The sequence below is a fragment of the Artibeus jamaicensis genome, unplaced genomic scaffold, assembly GCF_021234435.1.
Source record: "Artibeus jamaicensis isolate MK-2021 breed Jamaican fruit bat unplaced genomic scaffold, CSHL_Jam_final contig_311, whole genome shotgun sequence".
Lineage (NCBI taxonomy): Eukaryota > Metazoa > Chordata > Mammalia > Chiroptera > Phyllostomidae > Artibeus > Artibeus jamaicensis.
The window spans coordinates 13,214,828-13,241,893 of NW_026521717.1; the positions used below are offsets into that span (position 1 = coordinate 13,214,828).

Sequence of the window (27,066 nt, forward strand, 5' to 3'; positions counted from 1 at the left end):
AGGACACAAAACAAGTCTCAACAAATTTAAGAAAATTGAAATGATATGAAGCATCTTCTCTGACCACAATGCTATAAAACTAGAAATCGATCACAAGATAAAAACTGAAAAACACACAAAGACACAGAAGATAAATAACATGTTACAAAACAATGAATAGGTTAACAATTAGATCAGAGAAAAGATCAAAAGATGACTTGAAACAAATGAACATAAAAACAAAACGAACCAAATTTGTGGGACTCAGGAAAAGCAGTCCTAAGAGGAAAATCTATAACATTACATGCCTATCTCAAGAAACAAAAGAAAAAACTCAAATACACAATCTAACTTTAAACTTAAAGGAATTTGAAATAGAACAATAAAGTGAGTAGAGGGAAGGAAATAATAAATAAAGGAGCAGAAATAAATGAAATAAAGTCTTAAAAATAACACAAAAGATCAATGAATATAAGAGCCAGTTTTCTGAAAAGATAAATAAGATAGACAAACCTTTAACAACACATACCAACAAAAAGAGAGACAGAGCACAAATAAATATAATCAGAAATGAAAGAGAAGTAATATAACAAATGATACAAAAGAAATACAAAAGATTGTAAGAAAATATAGCAAACAACTATACGCCAACAAATTGGACTATCTGGATGAAAGGCTAAATTCCTAGATATATACAATCTTCAAACAATTAAATCAGGAAGAATCATAGAATTTGCATAGACAGATTACAACTAGTGAAATTCAAGCAGTAGTAGTAAGAAAAATAAGTAAATAAATAAATAAAAGCCCTAGACCAGACGGCTTGACAAATGAATTTTTCCAAACCTTCAGAGAAAAATATAACACCTGTCCTCCTCTAACTAATCCAAAAATTTCAAAAATTGGAAAGACTCCCAAGGTCATTTTATGAGGCCAGCATTATCCTAATTCCAAAACCTATAAAGAAAGAATATTATAGGCCAATATCCTTGATGAACATAGATGCTTAAATACTTAACAAAATATGAGAAACGGAATACAGTAAAATATAATCAAATTCATATAATTATAATCCAATTAATCAAACCAATATAATCAAAATATATTCAAATTAATATAATACCATGACTCATCAAGGTGATTATGCTATTAAGTTATATAAATGCCTAATCACTGGGTTGTACACCTGAAACTAATATATTGTATGTCAACTGTAATTTAATTTTTTTTTAATTTTAAAGTTTGCAGTTATGAGAACATCTAGTACTCAGAACTTGATTTTTAAATATCATTCCACTCAATGGAACCAGTCTTCCTTTAAAAAATGGTCAATTACAGTACTGGAGTGGGGAGTGGGTAAACAGGATAAATGTGAAACAACTTGTGCTAAAAATTAACCAAGTGCTTAAAGGAAAATGAATATATATCAAAAAGATACAGGGGACATCTTAAATGTGTTCCCATTAGGGAAATTTGAGGATCAAAAGAAATAATGATAATAAGAAATTATAATAGATTGAATAAAATATATACAAGAGCCCACACTTTTATACATAAACAAAGAAAATAGAAGGCAACTAATAAATAAGTATAGAAGGAATGGTGAATTAGAAAATCACTATTTAACAGTACTATAATAATAATAAACTCAAGCAAGAATCATCCATGATTGATAAAAATAGTGGATTATTTTATCAACCCACTATTGATAAAATAGTTTGGGCAAGTATCAGAACATTTACACACTTACAAAGTATACCCTCACATACTCAATATATCCTTTTCACTATAAAGAATAAAACAATAATTTTACATTGGAGAAACCACCTTAACCCAACAATCAAAGTTACAGTGCTACAGATGGGACTGACAGTATGTGCCTCTTGATAGGAAGCATTAAATAAAATTCAGCATGGCTTCTGTGGTGTGACTGTCAAAAACATGTAACTTGAATCTATTCATGAGGAAACATCAGACAAATTCAAATAGAAGGACATTCTTTAAATAATTGTCCTTCATTCTTCAAAAATGTTAAGGCCATAAACTACACTGAAAGACTCAAGAACTGCAAGAAACACCCAGATCAAAGGAAGCTAAAGAGATATGACAATAAATGCAATACAGATTTTGAGTTTTCATGCTATAAATACTATTGGGACAACTGACAAATTAACAATAAGCTCTATAAATTATATAATAGTGTTATTTCGACTTCCGCCAAGATGGAGGCATAGGTGGATGTGCTGTGCCTTCTCACACAACCAAGTTTAGAGACAACTAAATATTAGCAACAGAAAGCACAGCCAGAACACGGAAAATTGAACTTTTCGGAAGTCCGTTAACAACAAATTCTTCAGCCTGACCGGTAAGGGGCGAAACCAGCGGCTGGTGAGGGGTTGCACAGGAGGACTCGGTCAGACGGACTCAGGCACGGAATCCAGACTCTCAATCCAGACGCACGGAATCCAGGCGGAATCCAGGCACTGGGTTGCACCTAGTGAGCGAGGGAGCGAGCCACCAGGCGAGCGACCTCGAAGGAGACAGCGGGGGAAGCGGTGCTGCGTGTTGACTGTGGTCACCCATTTGTGCGCGAGAGGACAGGCGAGGGAGTGGGCGGTTGGACCGGGGCCCCGGCGGTCCCTGTTGCAAGCGGCAGTAGAGGGCGCCGCCATTTCCCCGCTCTGACCACGCCCCCACATACAGCGTCACACCTGGGAGTCCAAGGCACCGCTTCTCACACTTAAAGGGCCAGAACAGACCCAAAATGTCGCAAGTTCTCAAAGCCCCAGAGCCCATAGATCTAAGCAATGAAGAAATAGCAAAACTCTCAGACGCACAGTTTAAAACATTGGTGATCAGGATCCTCACAGAACTGGTTGATTATAGTCACAAATTAGACAAATATATGAAGGCAAAACTAATTGAAATGAATGGAATTGCACAGGACACCAATAGCAATGAAAAGGAAACTGGGACTCAAATCAATGGAGTGGACCAAAGAAAGCAAATAATGGCCAAACAGAAAAGAATCAGGAAGCAAGAATTCAAAGAAATGAGGAGAGTCTTAGGAACCTCCAGGACATCTTTAAACGCTCCAACATCCGAATTATAGGGGTACCAGAAGGGGGAAAGGCACAGCCACCAGTGGAAAACTTATTTGAACAAATAATAAAGGAGAATTTCCCCAATCTGGCAAAGGAAATAGACTTCCAGGAAATCCAGGAAGCTCAGAGAGTACCAAAGAAGTTGGACCCAAGAAGGAACACACCAAGGCACATCATTATTACATTAGCCAAGACTAAAATGAAGGAGAGAATCCTAGAAGCAGCAAGAGCTAAGGGGACAGTCACCTACAAAGGAGTCCCCATCAGACTGTCAGCAGATTTCTCAAAAGAGACCTTACAGGCAAGAAGGGGCTGGAAAGAGGTATTCCAAGTTATGAAATCCAAAGACCTACAACCAAGATTGCTGTATCCAGCAAAGCTTTCATTTAGAATGGAAGGACAGATAAGGTGCTTCTTAGGTAAGGTCAAATTCAAGGAGTTCATCATCACCAAGCCCTTATTATATGAAATGTTAAAGGGACTTATCTAAGAAAAAGAAGTTAAAGAAACATGAACAGTGAAAGGACAACAAACTCACAGTTATTAACAACCACACCTAAAAGGAAAGCAAACTAAAAGGACAGCTAGATCAGGAGTGGAAACATAGAAATGAAGATCTCAAGGAGGGTTAGCAACAGGGAGTGGGAGGAGGAGATGGGGGGAGAAGGTACAGAAAATAAGTAGCATAGACAGTAGATAGAAAATAGATGGGGGGGCAAGAATAGCATGGGAAATATAGAATCTAAAGGACTTGAGACACATGGTCATAAACTAAAGGGGGGGTAATGGTGGATATGGGGGGTAGGGTGGAGGGGAATGAAGGGGGGAATAGAACAACTGTAACAGCATAATCAATAAAAAATTTTTAAAAAATTAAAAATTAAAAAAATAGTGTTATTTCAATGTTAATTTCCTGATTTTTTGTAACTGTACTCTGGTTACATAACAGAATTCCGTGTTTTTATAAAACACAAAGAAACTTAGGGGTAAAAGGGTATCTATCTCAAGTCTGTAACTTACTCTTGTATGGTTCATATAAAATGTAGATAGATTAGATAGATGATAGGTAGGTAGGTAGGTAGGTAGATAGATAGATAGATAGATAGATAGATAGATAGATAGATAGATAGATAAAGAGGCAGAAAAAAGGATAAAGCAAAAAGTGATCATATATCCATAGCCAAAGAATAACAGATTATGAGTTCTAACATGAACCTAAAAACCACTTAACTTGCCCCTATGCTTCAGGAAGAAGGAGGAGGAGGAGGAAGAAAGGGAGGCAACAGCAGCAAAGGTTAGGAATAGCTAACACTTTCTAATTGACAACCATTTCACACACATTAGCTCATTTAATCCTTGCAATAACCCTAGAACTCACAGATGAGAAAATTATACTTGGAAAGGTTAAGTGAATTATCCAAAGTCACACAAGTAGAAAGTGAAAGAGCCAATATTTCAAGCATTTGGTAGGGGACAACGACCCCTCCTCTCTTTGACCTACTTTAATCACAGTACTTCCAACTTTATGTCTGTTAGGTTTCTGTGTAAGATATTTGAGGAAAAGATTGAATGACATTAAAAAAATACTAAAGGCATGAATAAGTGCTCAGATCAAATACATGTTGTATATGAGTCAACTTTATATCACACTATATTATTCCCTCACAAATGTTTCAACACTTTTTCCTAAGGCTGTTGTAAGAAACTTACTAGTAAGACAAAGGCTCCAAAGGGGTCAGTGCAATCTAATTAAAACCACTTACCAAGTTCAATGCCTTAAAGCGAAATGTGAGGAAGAAAAAGAATACCCACCACAGAGCTTAAACCCAAAGTAGGAACCTAGATAGTCATTTCATTTCTCGTGAATGAACATTAGTCATAACATTTTATTTCACTTTGATTTGATTTTAATATTGATTTGACAAATACCTACTGAATATCTATTATGTATAACTACTTTAAAAAATCAGGAGTACTTAAGAAAAACCATTAGTGTTCAATAGTGACAGAACAGAATTCTACATAGACACCACTTACTAAGCAAAGTTTCTAATGCCTCCATGGTTGGGCACAGGCTAGAGAGGGTTTGAAGACATGAAGTCAGCAGGAAAGGTCTTACTTAATTTTAACTATCATGGTGATCTAATCTTGGAGCTCTCTAGGCTTGACAGGAGTTTAAAGCTTAGTTGTCACCTGGAACATTCCAATAGGTTCTTCAAAGACCTCCCTTACCCCATCAGTAAGGATCTCTCACTTACACGATCTCTTTACACTGGTGAATCCATCTCTTTTCCAGTTGATCATTTTTGAGTCCCACACCTCAGCCCCAGGCATTATCAGTATACCACCAGCTTCCTTATGCATTCTTAGACAGGATCTAAAACAACCACACAATGTTTTTCTTGTTCTCACCCTGATTCACAGAAAACACTGTCAGGACTGCAGTGCTTCTTAAACCACAGCCCTCCAGACATCGTCTGACTCTCCAAATATCCAAGGCATGAATCAATCACACATTAATCCAATCATATGCCAACCTCCAGGGAACAAAAACCAAATTCTCCCAGAGATTCCCACTGAAGGCCCTTTCCTTTGGACTGAGGTCATAAATTTGAAGAACTATTTCTTTTAAAACTATGTGTTCAATTAATTTTCTAATTTAAAAATTATGAAAATTCCCCTAAAATCTTATGTAGTTATCTCAGAGTGTTGGCAATGTAACTCATAATTTTTTTTCTTTTTGATAGTTTTCTATTTTCAAAGTTTTCCAAAATGAGCCTTTATCACTCATGATAAAAAAATAAGAGATTTTATCATTTAAAAACATAGCTAGTGCAAATGTCTGGTTTATTTTATCTAATGGTTTATCTAATGTATCAATTAGATCTCTAATAAATGATAATTACAAAGTATACTTCCCAATATTAAAAGATGAAAACTGCTTTTTTTCTTTTTTCTTTTTTCTTTTTGCTAAGAATATGACAAATCCTAGGAGAAGATCTAACAGTTCTCATATCTTTGGTATCTCCACTAATGATAAAGACACTGACTCCAAAAAAAAACAAAACAAAAATTGTCCACTTAGTGTATCTTCAATATGAAAATGTGATTTTACTTCAATATACTTATTTTCCTCATTATTTGAGCTAAACTAATAGTAACATGGATTTATATTTTCTTTCAGTAGTCCAAACAATGGCAAAGGAAAATAGTTCAGAGCTAAGAACTTTTAAATAAATAAATAAATAAATAAGACCTTTTTCTTTAAAAAAGCTTCTTTCCTCCCTGGCTATTTGGAGATTGGCTACCATCATGAATAATACAGTAACTATCTGGAACCAGAAGTTCACAACCAACAGAATACTTTAACAGAAACAAATGGTCACTGGGAAGGCAATATTACCTAAGACAGATATTTGGGATAAACTAGCCAAAATGTGTAAGACCACACCAATGTCATCTTTGTATTGGATTCAGAACCCATTTTTGTGTGGCAAGGCAACTGGCGTTGGCATGATTTATGAATCCTTGCATTATGCAGAGAAAAGTGAACCTAAACATAGACTTTCAAGATATGGCCTGTATGAGAAGATCTCAAAAAACAGTGAAGAGAACGCAAGAACAGAATGAAGAAAGTCAGGGGACTGCAAAAGCCAGTGTTGGTGTTGGCAAAAAGGAGTAAAGATTCTTCAGTGACTTACCTGTGGTGATTGTGCAGATTTTTCACAAAGGATTAATATAAACTGAGAACTTGAAAAAAAATTGTGTCGGCGGGAGTTAGCCCAGGTTCAGAATGTTTCTGTAGATGATCCAAAAATAAATAATTTAGAATTTACTATGCTATTTTTTAGAATAAGAAAACCAAGATGAGGCCGGGATTATTTCATTGAAAATGCATATTTCTATTCATTTGTGGAATTTTACCAGGAATAGAAAACTTAACTACATTAAATGAAAAACTATTGCATAAAGAGTAGTTTCTGGGGCAGGCCTAAATTAAATTGGCTTGATGAAATGATTAAAGATCTTCATATTTTGTCATCTCCACACATAACTTAGATTAAGTAGTACATTCCTCCATCATCACTCAGACTATCACTTAGCTTGAAGGTCAGATAACCTGAAAATATTTGGTAACAGACTTATCACAAAATTGGGAACCAGTACCAAGTTTCCCCCTGATATAATCAGGTTCCAAAGCCAGCTTTATGCTTTTAATTAATAATACCTTTGCACCAGATGTGATATCTGCAACACTCTGGGACTATAGGTGGAGCCAGATGAAATATCAGGAAATGTATCAAAAGTGGTTCTTCTCACTTCTGTGCTAGTGTGGCAGCAGACAGCAATTCTAGTATGCTTTCTCTAAATATCCCATCAAAATACCTATACATGCAATAAAGATAAAACTGGGAGTGGGGGAGAGAGTAAACATAACTTTATAAGGGGAGATAACATCACATTCCATGTTCAGTGGAGAGTTTCCACTAAAAGCATGATTGGTACAAAGGATTAAGAAGCACATTCTTGAATGATGAATCATGTGTTCTAATCTAAACCAGAGTCACACAGGCCACCATCAAATAAGTAGGGGGAAAAAAAGATTTCACCTCCCTACCACATTCCTAGTTTAAGGAAAACCAACAAGAAAATAAGATTTCCTTATCTTTACAAGGTCATAATTAGTTAATTGATACTTTTTATGTGGTAATAAACAAAATATTTAAAATTCTAAAGAAACACTTTTTAGTGATTTTTGGGGAGTCAGAGTTCTTTTAACAATGTCCCTTTTAATTTCTATGTTAAGGAATTATCTAAAGTGGTTTTTTTTTAGCCCTTGATGAGGGCTAGCAGGTGGCTGGCAGGAGAGGGCATGGCTGGCAGGAGAGGGGGCAGACCTCACATACTATCTGCAGTCCTAGCCTAATCATGATATCAGGAAGTTAAGAGACTAAAAATGTCAGTGCAGCAAACCTCTGTTAAATTTATACATATAATAGATTCAATAAACAATTTATCATTCAATCTAAAACTGAGAGAGAGGTAATACCAGCCTCCCAGTAGACAGTAACCCTGAAAAAGAAAACTCCACGAGGAACATCCTTACAGGGACTGAACTACCTAGCTGCCCTGTAATCCCTTTTCCTCCTTGCCAGCCACGTTCCTTCATGCTTTCTTGTAAGCTATGTATGTGTCTGCAACAAGACCAAATAGGAAAAAAAAAACATTAAAATTCTTTTTAAAACACTTGTTTCTCAAAACAAGTAAAGAAAGTAGAACAGGCTTTCACCTGTGGATGAAAGCTATAGGACAGGGATGTCAAACTCATTTTTACGAGGGGCCACATCACTCTCGCAGCTGGCTTCAAAGGGATGAATGTAATTTTAGGACTGTATAAATGTAACTACTCCTTAACAGTTAAGTGATAGCTCAGTACTGCCAGGCCAGATAAAACAAGGTGGAGGGTGGGATTCAGCCCACGGGCCTTGTGTTTGCCACCTGTGCTATTAGAAAACTTTGTTTTCAATCCATAATTTCTGTCCTACTGTTGGGAACCATCCTGCTGGGTTTCAGGAGCTGTAACCTCCCCGAAAGGAGAAAAGGCCCCACAGCTAGGGGACCTTGGGACCATAAGCCACTAAGGAGACAAAACATATACTCCTGGCAGAGGCATAGCCTCTGCCTCCTTTACTTCACCCTGCTTGGCCTCTGGAGGACAGCTGGATAGTCAGTGATGGGTAAGATTCCTCAAGGAAGGAACAACCTAAGACAGCTACAGTCACAAAGGTACCGTCAGGGAAGGACTTAGGGGATTATGGAGGAGGGACAAAAGACCCTCACCCCTTAGCTTTGGTAGAGACTGAGTCCTCATTCTATCTGTAAAAAGTCTCCTAATCTCTTGGCTGCCTAGCTTCCCCCATCTGATTCAGGCCTGAAACTATGCCAAAGGGGGCTATAGCCCTGTGCAGGAATGGTAGTTTCCAGGAGCAATCAGACCTGAGAAAGAATACATTAATCCTGTAAAACCTACTTTGTTAAGAATGTCCTCAAGCTATGCATACTAAATGGTTAGTGTCCAAGCACAAAATGAGTTTGTTTCCCCAGGTTTTATGGCCAATTGGCATCACCCTGTCTACCAGACCCTGACTCAAAAGAATCCCCTGGACCCCAGAAATGTTATCTGTAAACCACACCTCCTTCCTTTGATATGCATCCCTATGCAAGCTAAACCCAATGAAAGGCGTTTAGGAGAAGGGTTCAGGGGACTCCCAGAGAGAATCACCACCCACTTTCCCACTGAAACAACAGATTGTGTCCAGGACAATTTATTCTCATCCGTGGTGACCAGGAGAGCTCTGCAGAATGGAATTCACCCACATCCTACAAAAGGTAATTATAGCCAAGTATTTCCTAAAGGCCTGGGCTGTGAGTTGCAGTCATCTACATCTACTTACTACTAGGGAAATAGCTCCAAAATCCAGAACCGTTAATGGCACACAAGTGCCAAACCTTCAGACTATCTCTAAATATTTGCATTTGATAAGAAATAAATGACACATGAAACCCTTTGACTAGTCATTGTTGGTATCCTAAAAGTTCTGCATCACTGTGATTTAAAATATCAGAGTATAATATGGCCCAGAAAAAAGAGACATCACTAATTTCGATAGACCTTAAAATATGTGCCCCTGCTGAAACTTTGAGGATCTTTCTCAGTCCTTTACCTCACATCCCACATCATCAAGATCTATCAGTTTTTACCTCTGAATTATCTCATAGATATACATATTCCTTCCTCTTGATGAAAAATGTTTCTACTTTAACTACATCTTAGTTTAGACCCGAAATGAAATGAAAAATATCGCCATAACCCCAACTCGCTCCTCCTGGTCCATAATTCTGACACACAAAGAGGTAAAGTTCACAACCTTATTTTAAAATTTCCAGTGGATTTCCAGTCAAAGATAGTAAGCTCATGAATCAGAATTATTTTTCCCAAGAACTAGAGAGAATATTATGCTAAGTGATATTAGCCAGGTGGTGAAAGACAAATACCGTATGATCTCACCTATAAGTAGAACCTAATCAACAAAACAAGCAAGCAAAATAAAACCAGTGACACAGAAATAAAGAACAATCTGACAATGACCAGAGGGAACCAGGAAGGGGGATAATGGGGAAAAGAAAAGGGTGGGTCAAGATTCATGGACAAAGACAATGCAGGGGTGGAAACAAGGATTGAATTTGGAAGGTGGGGGTGGGTAGGGCAGGAGAAAGTAGGAGGGAAAATGGGAACAACTGTAATTGAACAACAATTTTTTTTAAATGAATAAAAACTTTCTAAAAATAAATAAAATATTTTTAAAAGAAAAAAAGAAGTGGGAATTCAACTCAGGTCCTCTGTTACAGTGTCATGAGAAAGATTTTCAGATACGACTAGTATTACACCTAATATAAAATTTACACATCAGACTCTGAAACATTTAATGACTTAATATCTTTAATATCCATAGAATCATTTATAGTTGTTATGGGACTTCTATGAATTACATCTCAAACTCACTAGCAACCCAGAAGTTAAGGAGGGCAAATTTATTCCCACTTTAGAGATAAGGTTATTTAAGCTCAATCCAGTATAACTTCCCTGCAGTCACATGGTACTATAATACTCATAAACTTTTGTTGAGAGCTTTTAATTATGCTGCATATTTATAACTGATAAGCAATTACTACTGATATCATAAGATGTATAAATGTAAATTGTGCCAAGTACGTATTATTTCATGAGACAATACATGAAAATGCTTAGCACAGTAGCTAACACATAATAAACACTCAATAAATTAGATATTATGTTATATAGCCAAACCACATGTAAGTTTTTCCGTGATTCCATTTCTTGTTACATCTGTAACCATTTTAATTGTGGGGAATTATTTTCAGTCTTGAGAATGTGGATACACACCTGGCTTTTACATCACAATGCATTTTCTATCTCAAGTCTCCTCAAGGTGTAGACCCAAAAGAGAACAAATGAAGTACTTTTTTCTCTCCATCTTGTGGCCAAAACTACTAACTGCTATAGATCTGGGACCTGTAAACTTCTGTCAAGTGCCAGATAGCAAATATTTTAGGCTTTGTGAGATTTGGAGGTCTCTTTTGCAACTACTCAACTATATTGTTGCAATGCAAAAGTAGCCATTGATGATATGTAAACAAATGGACATGACTCTACTCCAATAAAACTTTATTTTCAAAAGGAAACATTTAGTCAAATTTGGCCCACAGGCCCTTCAGGGTCCCCACTCTAAATAATTGAATTGAAGAGTTGCAAGGAATCCAATACAATGCTGGGATTGCGATGGTAGGAGATGGAGGGGTGGGAAGGGCATGAAAAGTAACTATATTTTAACATTTGCCTTTCCACACCTATATCTCACAATCTGAGACTCCTTCTTTGCCTTTTCCCTTTTTACTTTTACCCCATAAAAGTAAAATTAGAGACCAAAGTAAAACCAACTGATTCTAGATTTATATCATATTTCTAGGCCCAGGCTACATATTTGCTTCTAGAACTTTAAAGCTCAAAAACTGAACATTAAAGCTGTTTGAGGAAACAGCTCAAACCCCTTTCAAAGTCTTGGATTTCTCTTTTGTTGACAAATGGTATAAGAAAAATCAAAGTATCTGGGAACTGGAATAGTTCAAACATACATTTATGTATAAAATCATTTCATGAGATAGTACTTACTACATATCCATAACGGCACCCAGAAAAGGTCTTTTAAGAAAAGCAATTCTGTCTCCTTTAACATAATGAGGAATCATTTTGTCCATGTTCCAGTCCAGCAAATTGTCTTAACCCCACAGTTTCATATAGAGTTTCCAAGGAAAACTATAATAATCTTCCTCATCCCAGTAACAACTCAGTAATTCAGTGTCACCTTTAACATGGTATTTGCTATTGGAAAAAGAAACTTACTTAGAAAGTATGTTTATAACAGCAGGATACAAAGTCAATATCCAGAAATCAAAGGCATTTTTGTATACAAACAATGAATCAGCAGAAGCAGAAATCAAGGAAAAAAATCCCATTCGATATAGCAAAAAGAAAAATAAAATATCTGGGAATAAACCTAACCAAAGAGGTAAAAGACCTGTATGCAGAAAACTACACAGCCCTGAAGAAAGAAATCAGGGAAGACACAAACAAATGGAAACATATACTGTGTTCATGGATTGGAAGAATTAACATCATCAAAATGTCCATACTACCCAAAGCAATATACAGATTCAATGCAATACCTATTAAAGTACCAATGGCGTATTTCACAGACATAGAACAAACACTTCAAAAATTTATATGGAATCATAAACGAGCCCGAATAGCAGCTGCTCTTTTGAGAAAGAAGAACAAAGTAGGAGGGATCACAATACCTGATATCAAACTGTATTACAAAGCCACTGTAATCAAAACAGCCTGGTACTGGCATAAAAACAGGCACATAGACCAATGGAACAGAACAGAGAGCACAGAAATCAACCCAACCCTCTACAGTCAATTAATATTCGACAAAGGGGGCAGTAACATAAAATGGAGTAAAGATAGCCTCTTCAGCAAATGGTGTTGGGAGAACTGGACAGATACATGCAAAAAAATGAAACTTGAGCACCAACTTACACCATACACCAAAATAAATTCAAGGTGGATAAAAGACTTAAATATGAGCCATGACACCATTAAAGTCCTAGAGGAGAACATTGGCAAGAAAATCTCAGATACTTCATACAGCAACATTTTTACGGATATGTCCCCTAGAGCAAGAAATATAAAGGAAAGAATAAACAAATGGGATCTCATCAAAATAAAAAGCTTCTGCATGGCTGAAGAAAACAGTATTAAATTAAAAAGACAACCAACTGTATGGGAAAACATACTTGCCAGTGATATCTCAGACAAAGGTTTAATCTCCAAAATATACAAAGAACTTACACAACTCCACTCTAGGAAGACATCGAACCCAATTAAAAAATGGGAAAAGGACTTGAACAGACACTTGTCCAAGGACGACATACAGAATATCCAGACACACATGAAGAGATGCTCAATATCGTTAGCTATCAGAGAGATGCAAATTAAAACCACAATGAGATACCACTTTACACCAGTCAGGATGGCTATAATAGACAAAGCAACAAACAACACATGTTGGAGAGGGTGTGGGGAAAAGGGGACCTTAGTTCACTGTTGGTGGGATTGCAGACTGGTACAACCATTATGGAAAACAGTATGGAATTTTCTCAGAAAAATAAAAATTGACCTGCCTTTTGACCCAGCAATTCCATTGCTAGGATTATACCCCAAGAATCCTAAAACATCAATTTCAAAGAACCTATGCACCACAATGTTCATAGCAGCACAATTTACAATAGCCAAGAGTTGGAAGCAACCTAGGTGCCCATCAGTAAATGAATGGATCCAAAAAGTGTGGTACATATACACCATGGAATTCTATGCAGCAGAGAGAAAGAAGGAGCTACTACCTTTTGCAACAACATGGATGGAACTGGAAAGCATTATGCTGAGTGAAATAGGCTAGGCATTGAAGGACAAATACCATATGATCTCACCTTTGACAGGAAGCTAAAGAATAAAACAAACAAGCAAACAGAATAAAAACAAAGACGCTGAAATAGAGAACAAGTGGGCAGCGACCAGAGGGGAGAGGGAAGGGAACTTAAGGGGAAAAAGGGGGAGGGATTTTGAGGAACAAGTATGAAAGACACAGGAATGAGGACTGGGGGGGGGGAATGGGAGGGAGGGGGGAGACCGGGCGGGGGGATGGGGTGGGATGGGAGAAATAGATTAAAAAAAAATGTACTTGAAAAGTAACTAAATAAAATTTAATATTAAAAAATTAAAAAAGAAAGAAAGTATGTTTATGAAGAAACTGGAACTTTTCATTTGTGTTTAAATAATTAAAAATATTTTTAAAATAGTCAAAACACTTATTATTATCTCTCTAATACTTAAAAACTTTGAAGACAAATATTTCAGGTTTAATCAATGTTATTCTTTACCACATAAAAATCATATGTCTTCAATAAAATTTGAGTTAAAAATGTTCGAACTGGACTCTCTTGCCTCAATTTCAGCTGAGGCCTCAAACCCAGAATGTACTAAGCACCAGAACACAATGCAGGTCATGCTAAAACAATATGAAACCAGTTTGCTGCCCTTAGCTTATCATTCATTTGAGCATACACAAGAAAAGGTAGAAAGGTAAATAAAACTTTAGCAAGGATTTCCTTAGAAAGAATTATCATTTCACCCTGTCACAGGTGAATAACAGGCTGCCTCCCCTTAACTTCAAGCCATATGAGGAGTACTTTATAAAAAGCATCTGAATTATTGGCCTATGTTCTGAGAATCTGAAATTACTTAAGAACTAAATATGTGCTTAAAATTATGTCAAAAGCAAGAGGTTATGGTTACCTCAGTCAAAGGCAACAGAACTAACAGATCTGAGAGTAATTTGTACTTCTGCCAATGGTGAAGAAGAGGAAGGAGTTTTCCCTATAGGCCAAGCAGACAATCAGGAGATCAGAACTAGTTCATTTAAAAGGAATTTTACCCAAGGGAGCTGCCTATAGGACAAGATGACCTGAACAGATAGTCTCTTTATACAGAGGACAACCAAAATCTAGGTACTGAAGGGAAAGAACTACAGTCTGAGGTCTCCAAGGATCCTACAAGCTCCCCACAAGACAAAGAGCCACCAACTGATCTTTAGCCACATAGAAGGCTCCAATGCAGGGCTCCAACTACACCAATCAGATAATGGCTTTTTTGTAGCCATTAACTCACTTCCATTTCCCTAAAGGTCCCTCTGGAGCCCCACATGGAATCCTGTAATCTGTCCATACAAGGACAGAGATTAAGAAAGGGCCATTGGGAAATTTACAAAAATCAAAAAGATACTTTGCAAAACTTCTTTCCTTAAAAAGAAAAGAAAAGGAAGGAGGAAGAGAAGAAGCGGGAGAAGGGACAGAAGAAGAAAATTTTATTAAAGGGCATACATAATGTTCCCACCATAAAATTAGTCTATTAAGAAAACATAATGTAATGTTTATCCTTCTGGAAAGAAAGAATAATGAGGTTAACAAAGAGAAAAAAATTAATGTTTTGAAATGTGGTAGAGAAAATTTATACTGCTAAACCTTTATTATAATTAATAATGTGTTCCCAAGATACAAAGGAAACAAGGTACAAATTAAAATTAAATTAAGAAAAATGTCAATATAATTCTAAAAGTATAGAGGTACAGAATGGTTGCTTTATTTAAAAATAAGAGACTTTTTAAAATATAAATGGGTCCTTTCAGAGATTCTGTTTACCCAGTGGTACACAGAAAACCCTGCAGTTCTCTCAGAAGAAATTCCTAATGAATTATAGCTTTTTAAACACTGCCCTCTTGCGTTCACTCAGCTTCCTCTGAAAAGATAAAAGGATAGAGCTAATAAAAATAATCGGGTCCTTCCTTGTGATCAGTCTAGCATTTCTGTCTTCCAGACCAGATTTCACAGCCTAAGGCAAATCTCAGCCACACAACTGTCAGAGTGCATTAAAGTAAATCTCCTAACCATTCTAAGATTACTCTCATAAGCAATAAGGCCAACATGGGCATGAGAATAGACATTTGGGCTTGGACAGCACTGACAACACACCAATACCAGTGGGAAACATCATGAAAGTTGAGGATCCCAATCATAACATGTGCAACTTAGACTGATCTAATCAGTCTTATTTTATAAAATAAAAAACGAAACACTGATTACTAAGAATATAAAACTTTTAAAAGAGAGATGATCCTTGCTTTATATACACACAAACTAATAACTCATAAATGACTTTTGCTTCTAAAATAATCTGTTGAAATTTAGACTCACTGAAGAACAAATTTTTTCATGACTTCCACCAATACAAATATGATTGACAACAAATAAAATAGAATAGCAAATATATATCATTCTCAACTAGAGCTGTTCAGTGTCTTTTAAGCATGAAATCAGGTCATCACTTAGGAAATGATGATATCACCTAACATATGTCTAAGTAAGAAAAGCATAGGGGCACTTAATACTAAGTCAAGAAGCCTGAGCTTTTTAAACATGGAGGACATTATGTTCAGTAAAATTTGCCAAACACAAATATTGCAAGATCTCACTTATGTGTGGAATCTAAAATACTCAAACACAGAAATAGAGTGTGGAATGGTGATTACCAACAGCTGGCGAGAGGTGGAAATGGGGAGATATTGGTCAAGGAGTGCAAAGTTTCAGTTATGCAAGATAAATACGTTCTAGAGTACAGCATACAGCAATGTGACTATAGTTGACAATATTGGATCAGGTACTTAAAATTTAAGACTAGATCATGGGTATTCTCAACACAAATCAAAGACAAAAAAGAAATATATAACTACAAGGTGATGGACATGTTGACTGCCTTGGTTGTAGTGAAATACTAGTACAATACTTCACAACATACACATATCATCAGGCTGCATACCTTAAATATATATAATTTTTATTGTTATTAAACCTAAAAAAGATGGAAACATTTTTTAAATAAAATCAATTCTCTGCTAAGGATAAAGAAGGAAGAAGGAAGAAGAAAAAAGAAGAAGCCACCACCTGAGTTTTAAACCTCTCTGAAATTAAATATCTGTGTGACTTTAGGTACTTTGGCTGTTCTGGACCTGTTTCCTTATCAGGAAACAAAGGAGGTACTGTATGGGTGTTCTTCTAATGATTATTAACAGGTTTGGACATAAGGAATCATAGAATTATGACAGGTATTTTTTCAGACTGCACATACCTCTCCCCATCACCTCTCTATTCTACCCCATCCCTATCACTGAAAAGCATATGATACCACACTTTGCCCTTAGCTGAAAATTTCTGAATTATATAATCCATCTCTCAGGCCCTTTGTCACACTAAAATGTGTGACATATAGGATCTGAAGAACTAAAAGAAAACTTATAGATTCTCCAGTCATAAACCATGGCCCAGAAGAACTTTTGAATATAACTATGGTTATAAAGGTTGAACTTTGGGAAGTGTGAGGCTTAATCCATGTGTATTAGCTATTTATTTGGCTAGATGCTACATAAAAAATGCATTGTCATTTCCAATTTTCACCCTTCTCACAATCCATGTCCTTTGCCATGTGACCTTGTAGTTCCTACAACTAGAGTAAAATATATGAATAAACACATATATTCATCATCCATTGATACTGGGCTTGGTCATGTGACTTTCCCTGACCAAAAGAACATTAGCAGATGTGATATGAGAAGAGGCTTTCTTACTTATGAGATTGGGCTTGTTCCCTTGTGCTCCTTACTTTCACTAAAGGAGAGTGTACATTTGATAGCCACTGGTCTAAAGAATATAAGACATGCAGAGCAAACCAAGCCCAAACCTGCAATTTGGAGCCAAAGCCTAATAAGTATTCAGTCTAAATCATCTGAATCCCAGCCAGCTCACATTCATCGGAATGAGAAATAAACACTTATTATCATAAAAGACTTTGCCTTTGTTATATATGTACAGTATTTTTATATGAGAGCAATTCAGAAGATAGTATTTTACCTATTTTCCTATTTTAGACCTCAACATTTCCACTTAACTGTGATATTTTCAGGAAAAATCCTTGACTCCCATATTCACATATAGACACAAATATGAAAGTGTGGTTATAGATCTATAAAATCGTACATCTAAAAAAGAAAAAATAAAAGTAAAAAAGGGTCAGATCTAGTGGCAGAGTTTTGTACCAGGTACAAAACTTGTCTCTCATGTTGACTCAATAGAGAAGTTAATGATCACGTGACTCTTCATTCTATCTATAATAAAAACAGTTCATGAAACATTGCAGTATAATTTACTTTATAGGAAAATACCACTATATACATTGTCAAAAGCACTGAAGGATGTCCAACACATGGCCTGTGGGCCACATGTGGTCCAGGATGGCTATGAATGCAGCCCAACACAAAATCGTAAATTTATTTAAAACCCTGTTTTTGGGACTTCCGCCAAGATGGAGGCGTAGGTAAAAACACCTTGCATTTGCGCACAACCAAATCTAAAAACAACAAAGTTTTAACAACAATAAACGCAACCAAACCACACAGAAAATCGACAATACGGAGTCCTAAAACAAAGGAATGCTCAGCTAAACCAGTAAGAGGGGTAAAGCCAGCAGTGGAGCGGGCTGGCCATAAAGATCCCCGACAAGGGTGGTGCGCAAGCAGCAGAAGGCTGGGATCCCAGGTGCGGGCTAGTTACAGGCGGATACAGGGAAGAGGCGTGACTGGCTGTCTGTGGTCGGTGGAGCATTTGCGTGCAGATAAACCAGTGAAGAGGCGAGCATTGAGACCACACAGCGCAGGGCGGCAGGCTCGCACATTTCCACTCAGATAAATAGGCGGTGGTGGGGGAGGCCAGCGGTGGACGGACTGGGCAAGCAGAGAGGACCGCCATTGCTCCCTTTCTGATCCCGCCCCCACATACAGTGTCACAAACCAGCGACGTAGGTGGCCCTACCTTGGTAAACAACTAAGACTCCGCCCCACATATGTAACAGGCACAAACAGATAAAAACATGGCTAAAGAACAACTCAGAGCCCCGGAGCCAATAAATCTAAGTGATGAAGAAATACCCAAACTTTCAGATGCACAGTTCAAAACACTGATGATCAGGATCCTCACAGAACTGGTTGATTTTAGTCACAAATTAGAGGAACATATGGAAGGTAAACTAATTGAAATGAATGGTAATGCACAGGAAACCAATAGTAATGGAAAGGAAACTGGGACTCAAATCAAGGGAGTAGACCAGAAGGAAGGAAAAAATGACCAAACAGAAAAGAATGAAGAAACAAGAATTCAACAAAATGAGGAGAGGCTTAGGAATCTCCAGGACATCTTTAAACGTTCCAACATCCCAATTATAGGGGTACCAGAAGGGGAAGAGGAACAGTCACGAGTGAAAACCTTATTTGAACAAATAATAAAAGAGAACTTCCCCGTTCTGGCAAAAGAAATAGACTTCCAGGAAATCCAGGAAGCTCAGAGAGTCCCAAAGAAGTTGGACCCAAGAAGGAACACACCAAGGCACATCATCATTACATTAGCCAAGATTAAAATGAAGGAGAGAATCCCAGAAGCAGCAAGAGATAAGAGGACTGTCACCTACAAAGGAGTTCCCATCAGACTGTCAGCTGATTTCTCAAAAGAGACCTTACAGGCAAGAAGGGGCTGGAAAGAAGTATTCCAACTCATGAAATCCAAACACCTACAACCAAGATTGCTCTATCCACCAAAGTTTTCATTTAGAATGGAAGGACAGATACAGTGCTTCTCAGATAAGATCAAATTCAAGGAGTTCATTATCACCAAGCCCTTATCATGTGAAATGTTAAAGAGACTTATCTAAGAAAAAGAAGATAAAAAAGATGAACAGTGGAAGGACAGCAAACTCACAGTTATTAAGAACCACACCTTAAACAAAAGCAAACTAAGAGGACAGACAGCTAGATCAGGAGCAGAACCATAGAAATGAAGATCACATAGAGGGTTAGCAACAGGGGAGTGGGAAAAGGAGAAGGGGGGAGAAGGTACAGAAAATAAGTAGCATAGACAGTAGATAGAAAATAGGGGGAGAGTAAGAATAGTAGGGGAAATACAGAATCTAAAGAACCTGAGACACATGTTCATTAACTAAAGGGGGGGGAGGGGTATGCAGGGTGGAGGGGAACAGAGGGGGGAAATAGAACAAATGTAATGGCATAATCAATTAAATAAATTAATTAATTAAATAAAACCCTGTGGTGTTTTTTCTTTTTTTTTTAATTTTATTTAGTTATTTTTCAAGTACAGTTTTTTGTCCATTTCTCCCATCCCAGCCCCCCCTGCCCCGTCTCCCCACCTCCCTCCCATTTCCACCCCCCAGTCCTCATTCCTGTGTCTTTCATACTTGTTCCTCAAAATCCCTCCCCATTTTTGCCCTTAAATTCCCTTCCCTCTCCCCTCTGATCACTGTCCCCTTGTTCTCTATTTCAGTGTCTTTGTTTTTATTCTGCTTGCTTGTTTGTTTTGTTGTTTAGCTTCCTGTTAAAGGTGAGATCATATGGTATTTGTCTTTCAACACCTGGCCTATTTCACTCAGCATAATGCTTTCCAGTTCCACCCAAGTTGTTGCAAAGGGTAGTAGCTCCTTCTTTCTCCCTGCTGCATAGAATTCAATTGTGTATATGTACCACAATTTTTTGATCCATTCATTTACTGATGGGCACCTAGGTTGCTTCCAACTCCTGGCTATTGTAAATTGTGCTGCTATGAACATTGTGGTGCATAGGTTCTTTGAAATTGATGTTTTAGGATTCTTGGGGTATAATCCTAGCAATGGAATTGCTGGGTTAAAAGGCAGGTCGATTTTTATTTTTCTGAGAAAATTCCATACTGTTTTCCATAATGGTTGTACCAGTCTGCAATCCCACCAACAGTGAACTAAGGACCCCTTTTCCCCACAACCTCTCCAACATGTGTTGTTTGTTTCTTTGTTTATGATAGCCATTCTGACTGGTGTAAAGTGGTATCTCATTGTGGTTTTAATTTGCATCTCTCTGATAGCTAACGATATTGAGCATCTCTTCATGTGTCTCTGGATATTCTGTATGTCCTCTTTGGAGAAGTGTCTGTTCAAGTCCTTTTCCCATTTTTTAATTGGTAAAACCCTGTTTTTGCTCATCAGTTTTCATTAGTGTTTGTGTATTTAATGTGTGGCCCAGACAACTCTTCTTATTCCAGAGTGGCCCAGAAATGCCAAAAGGTTGGACACCCCTTTAGATCAAAGTAATATGTCATAGTCAAAATATTAAAATATCTCAACCTAAATGCACAGAAACAGAAATATTTGATTATTATTTTGAGTAATAAATATTTTAAAGATAACATGGTTTCGTAGTTTTGTAGATTTTCAGATACCTATCTACTTTAAGATAAATTTATTGATATATAAGGAGTGAAGTTTTTGCTTAATTCTTTTTTCAACCTTTTTAAATGTAGTAGTTTCCCTTCCTGTCTCAGGAAAAAAACAAAGGCATAATTACTATAATTGTAGATCTACTTCATGGTTCCAGCTCTTTTCATACCTTAAAGTAATGATCACTGTATAGTGCTATAGGTGAACTATAGAAGAAATAAGAGATTAGGCCAACTATGCACTAACCCAGGCTATCCTCTGAAAATTTATTTGGAAAATATAAACATAATATTTACCACTTACCATTATCTCCAAAAAGTAGAATGCAAAAAAATTGAAGCTATTAAAAACTGTTTAGTCAAGTTCTGATTATTTATTCATTGATTCAATAAACTCCTGTTAAGTCCCTACAATGTGTACTACACTGTGTGTGGAACTGAGAATAGAATAAGAGCCTACAGGATAGTGAAGAAGACAGGCAAGTAAAGACGCTAATATAAAATGTGATAGACCACACCCAACACAATCTTCAAGGATCAAAGAAGTGTATACCAAAGTAATAGCATCCACTTTGACAGCTAAAGGACAAAGACAGAGTAACTAAGTGTGGTAGGGTATTAGTGCTCTAAGCCTGGGAACATGATGTGCAGAGGCTCTGAAATAAGAGAAAGCATGGTGAATTTAGGAAATGGAAGTATTTCAGATCTATATATGCTTTATGCTTTAATCTTTCTGCTTAAATTGTCTACACTTTAAAGCTTAAACACTATATGGACATTTTTTTCCCTTGCCTTCCAGGAGGTTCTTCCCCCATCTCATTGACAATTCCTTCTCAACCTTCTTCATTGTGTTCTCATCAGTCAGCGAGTCATTGGAATACACCAGGCTCGGCCCCTTGAAATCTCCATTCTCTATACTCACTGTCTAAACGATCACAGCCAGCTTTAAACACCATTTAGTTGATCTAACTATCAAAGTTTTCATTTTCCCTCAACATCTGACTCTTAGACCCAGTCCCTTACTCTACATCTCTATCTTGAATCTAACAGCATCTCAAAATGAGTCACACTTAAGTGACTGCCAAACTTTCAAAACACCAAACTTTTGACATTTTCCCAATAAAAACTTCTTTTCATAGTCTCCCTCAACTCAGTAAAGAGCAATTCCATTGTTCTAATAGCTCAGGCCAAAACCTTAGAGTCATCTTTAACTCTACTCTTTCTCTGATATTTATAGCAAATCTATCTGAAAATCTTATCCCCTTTATCCTAAAGACATATGCAGAATCCTATCACTCTTCGACTACCTCTGCCACTACTACTATCCTAATTTAACCCACCATCACCACTAAACTGTAATATTGAAATAGCTTAATAATTGTTCTTCCACTTTCATCCTTGTCATCTATAGTTTATTCTCAACACAGTAGCTAGAGTAATCCTTTTAAAAATATATCAGGTAACATCATTCCTCAGCTCAAAACCCTCCAATAGTTTACAATTTTATTCAAAGTAAAAGACAAATTCCTTAAGAGGCCCTTCAAGATCTCACAACCAAGATCTCCCCAACTTCCTTCATATTAACATTCCCCCTCACTCACTCTGCTTCAAACATCCTTCTTTGTCCTCAAACATGCCTAGAACATTCTTGCTTCAGGTCCTTTGCACTTGCTGTTCACCCTGCCTAAAATCCTCTTTGCTAGTATCTGTATGATTCACTCCTTTACTTCATTCAGGTCTCTTCTCAAATTTTGCCTTATCAATGGAGACTTCTTCTCAACTCCTAGTATAAAGTAGCTTCTCTTCATTCCATGACCCTTCCCCTGCTTTATTTCTCTCTTTAGTCCTTACCACTACCAAACTCAATTTTGAAAATCACAAAGAAACATACATGTTGACTATCTATGCTGAGAAATTTGAAAACCTAGGTGAAATGGACAAATACCTAGGAAAATATAATATTCCAAAAATGAACAAAGAAGCAGCAGAAAGCCTGAACAGACCACTAACAGCCCATGAAATTGAAGCACTAATAAAAAACTCCCAACACACAAAAGCCCTGGACCAGACAGTTTCACAGGAGAAACTGTACGGGAGAAAATGGAGACAACTGTACTTAAACAACAATTTAAAAATAAGAAAAAAGAAAAAGAAATGACTGATAAATAATATATAGAAAAATTAGCAAAAATTATACAGATAATTCACAGAAATATAAATTCCCAATAACATGTGAAAAATGTTTATTCAGGTTAATGTTGTTTAAAAGTTAATTTTCAGCAACCTAAAATGTCTAGGAGAGGAAGAAGAGCAAAACTGCTTCAAAACAACAAGCACTGGTAAGAGGGTTCTTATAGAAACAAAGAAACACAGATATCTGAAAATCTATTCAGTGACAAAGGTCTGGTACTGAAATACCTGTGATGGAACAATAGATGATATAAGGAGCAATCTTGCCTATATCTTTGTATCCAAGGTCCATTGCAGACAGTTTGCCAGGGAAATAGTTTTCCATGAATACATCACAAACAGCTGCAAGCGGAAGGAAGAGTTGAATATGAATAAGACTTCTTTAAAAACTGCTAAACATTCAATAAATCTCTACATTGTAAAATTATAATTTCGTTAAACAAAATTGATCCTCATCTTGTAATAGTACTGAAAATCACAGAAAAAGTAGAATTACAAATTAGATCAACATAAGAATTAGATCAACATAAGAATCTGCTTGACTGCTAGAAGTATTATTGCCAATAAAATAATGGCTCTTAAAAATTTCAGTAGATACTCTGATATTAAATGGATTCTGCTTATGTTAAATGTAAAAAATATCTAGGCTACATGGTCCACATACATTTTTCAGAACTTTAGATAAAAAATTAGACATGAGACCCAAGGTGGCACAGGAGTAAGTGGAAGCAACACTAACCTCCTCCCAACACCAAACTATAAGTACAACTAAATTATAAAAAACTCATGCTGAATAACCAACTGAACACTAGCTGGAGAGAATCCTTATAACCACAGACAGACCAAAGACACCAGAACACCAAAATCTGACTAGTAGGGAGTGCAGAGGAGGTACAAGAGGGCTGGCTAGGTTCCCATGAGTGGCAGCCATAGTCCTGAGGAATATTCCATTGGCCAGGGGGTTCCCCCTGAAAAGTGCATGGTCTAAACCTCCCCCTGGGTTCCCCAGCCTACAGCACTGGAACTGGTGAAGGAACCAAAATAATTTATGCCTGTGAAAAGCAGCCGGGTCTCTGTCCATGAGAAATAAACAGATGAAGATGCACAGACCCTCTTAAAGAACCAACATACAAAATTCCATTTGTAGACATTCACCCTGGGCTCCAGCAGAGGGAGGGCAAAGTGTAGTAAAGACATATGAGGATAGTCTGGGGCTGGTGGCCCTGGGGAGAACTGAAGGAACAGCCACTAAGATCCCTGTGCTGAGTTATTCCCCATACTGCAGGAGCCATTTTTCTCAGACAAAGCACTCCCCTCCAAGGGATATCTGCAAGAGAAGAGCAATAGCCCCACCCACAGAAATTACTCTGCCCCATCCTGTGGTATTTAAGCCCTGCTGAAGAAGTACATCAGAAGACTTTCACCCTTTGAGTCTAACAAAAGGACTGCAGGCAGAGGAAAATCTGATACTTTAGCTAACCCTCCCCTGGGCCCAGTGCTAATTAAAGCTGGCCTTGGTACACAGTCTAGTTCTTTCTGCACACAAACAGGCATAGCAGAAAAAGCCACATGCATTAGATCACTGAAAGCTCAAACTGGTTGTCCAGGGCAAATCATGGGTAGTATTTGACATATGTCTGAATCACATTCTTTGCAGGACTACCTAATAACTAGAAACAAACACTAAAGGGCAACTAAAATGTGAAGACAAAAAAAACAGCCTCCAGTGGAAAAACAAGAGAATTCTAAACAAGAAGCGCTAGATAAAAAGTAGGCAAGCAATTTTTGAATACAGACTTCAGAGGAATGATTAGGATACTCAACTGTTGTAGACCACTCTGCCTAGTTTTAGGAATTGTATCTCAATCCCTTGTGGCTAAGGGCCAGAGACAACCTTTGGAATGCCAGCAGCAGGAGGGGACAAATCCTGTCTCTGGTAGCAAATGCTGCCTCAGTTCCTCTCCCTGCCCCCAAAGCCTGGTCAGAAGTCAATGACGGGTAAGACCCCTCACAGTGAGGGGCAACCTAAGCCAGACTCGATCACTAGGGAGGCCTTCATGGAAGGACTCAGGGGGCTGCAACAAAGAGCAATAGACTCTCGCCCCCCGGATTCCTCACTCTAATCCCCTTAAGCCTGAATACCTGCTAGGACTTCCACCAAGATGAAGGCGTAGGTGGAAGAACTGTGCCTCCTCCCACAACCAAGTTTAAAAACAACAAAGTTTTAGCAACAAAAACTCAGCCAAACCACAGAAAACTGAACTATACGAAAGTCTGACAACAATGAACCCTTCACCCAAACCGGTAAGAGGGGCAGAGCCAGCACCAGAGTGGGGTCAGGCTGGAAAGAGGCACCAGACCAAACCGGGCGCGCAACCAGGCACTCCAGCAGCTGTAGGCGGATCCCAGGTGTGGAGTAGCAGGTGGACCCACAGAGAGCACAAGGTGGTGGACTCACTGAGGGCTGACCACGGTCACACATTTGCGCACAGATAAACTGGTGAGGGAATGACTGCTGAGACAGACCATGTAGGCCCCAGTGGCGGGAAGCGGCAGAAGGGACTGCAATTGTCCCTCTCTGACCCTGCTCCCACATACAGTGTCACAAACCAGTGACCTGGGTAGCCCCGCCCTGGTGAACACCTAAGGCTCAGCTCCTCATACTTAACGGGCAAGAACAGATCAAAACATAGCTCAAGAACAACTCAGAGCCCCAGAGCCAATAAATCTAAGTGATGAAGAAATAGCCAAACTTTCAGATGCACAGTCCAAACACTGGTGATCAAGATGCTCACAGAACTGGTTGATTTTAGTCACAAAGTAGAGGAACATATGAAAGCTAAACCAATTGAAATGAAGGGAAATGCACAGGAAACCAATAGTGATGGAAAGGAAACTGGGACTCAAATCAAAAGAGTGGATCGGAAAGAGGAAAGAAATAACCAAACAGAAAAGGATGAAGAAACAAGAATTCAACAAAATGAGGAGAGGCTTAGGAACCTTCAGGACATCTTTAAACAGTCCAACATACAAATTATAGGGGTACCAGAAGGGGAAGAGGAACAGCCACAAGTAGAAAACTTATTTGAACAAATAATAAAGGAGAATTTCCCCAATCTGGCAAAGGCAATAGACTTCCAGGAAGTCCAGGAAGCTCAGAGAGTACCAAAGAAGTTGGACCCAAGAAGGAACACACCAAGGCACATCATCATTACATTAGCCAAGATTAAAATGAAGGAGAGAATCCTAGAAGCAGCAAGAGATAAGGGGACAGTCACCTACAAAGGAGTTCTCATCAGACTATCAGCTGATTTCTCAAAAGAGACCTTACAGGCAAGAAAAGGCTGGAAAGAAGTATTCCAAGTCATGAAATCCAAAGACCTACAACCAAGATTACTCTATCCAGCAAAGCTTTCACTTAGAATGGAAGGACAGATAAAGCGCTTCTTAGATAAGGTCAAATTCAAGGAGTTCATCATCACCAAGCCCTTATTATATGAAATGTTAAAGAAACTTACCTGAGAAAAAGAAGATAAAAAAGATGAACAGTGAAAGGACAGCAAACTCACAGTTATTAACAACCACACTTAAAACAAAAGCAAACTAAGAGGACAGCTAGATCAGGAGCAGAACCATAGAAATGAAGATCACATGGAGGGTTAGCAACGGGGGAGTGGGAGGAGGAGAAGGGGGGAGAAGGTACAGAAAATAAGTAGCATAGACAGTAGGTAGAAAA

The 27,066-nt window shown here is 37.7% G+C and overlaps 1 protein-coding gene across 1 annotated transcript in view; it reads right to left on the reverse strand.

Moving 5' to 3' along the window:
• SUGCT (succinyl-CoA:glutarate-CoA transferase) overlaps window positions 1–27,066 on the reverse strand; it is a 1,120,941-nt gene that overhangs the window by 1,054,598 nt on the left and 39,277 nt on the right. The window contains 1 exon segment of the mRNA XM_053662950.1: window positions 23,559–23,680. Coding sequence (XP_053518925.1) covers window positions 23,559–23,680 — 122 coding nt within the window.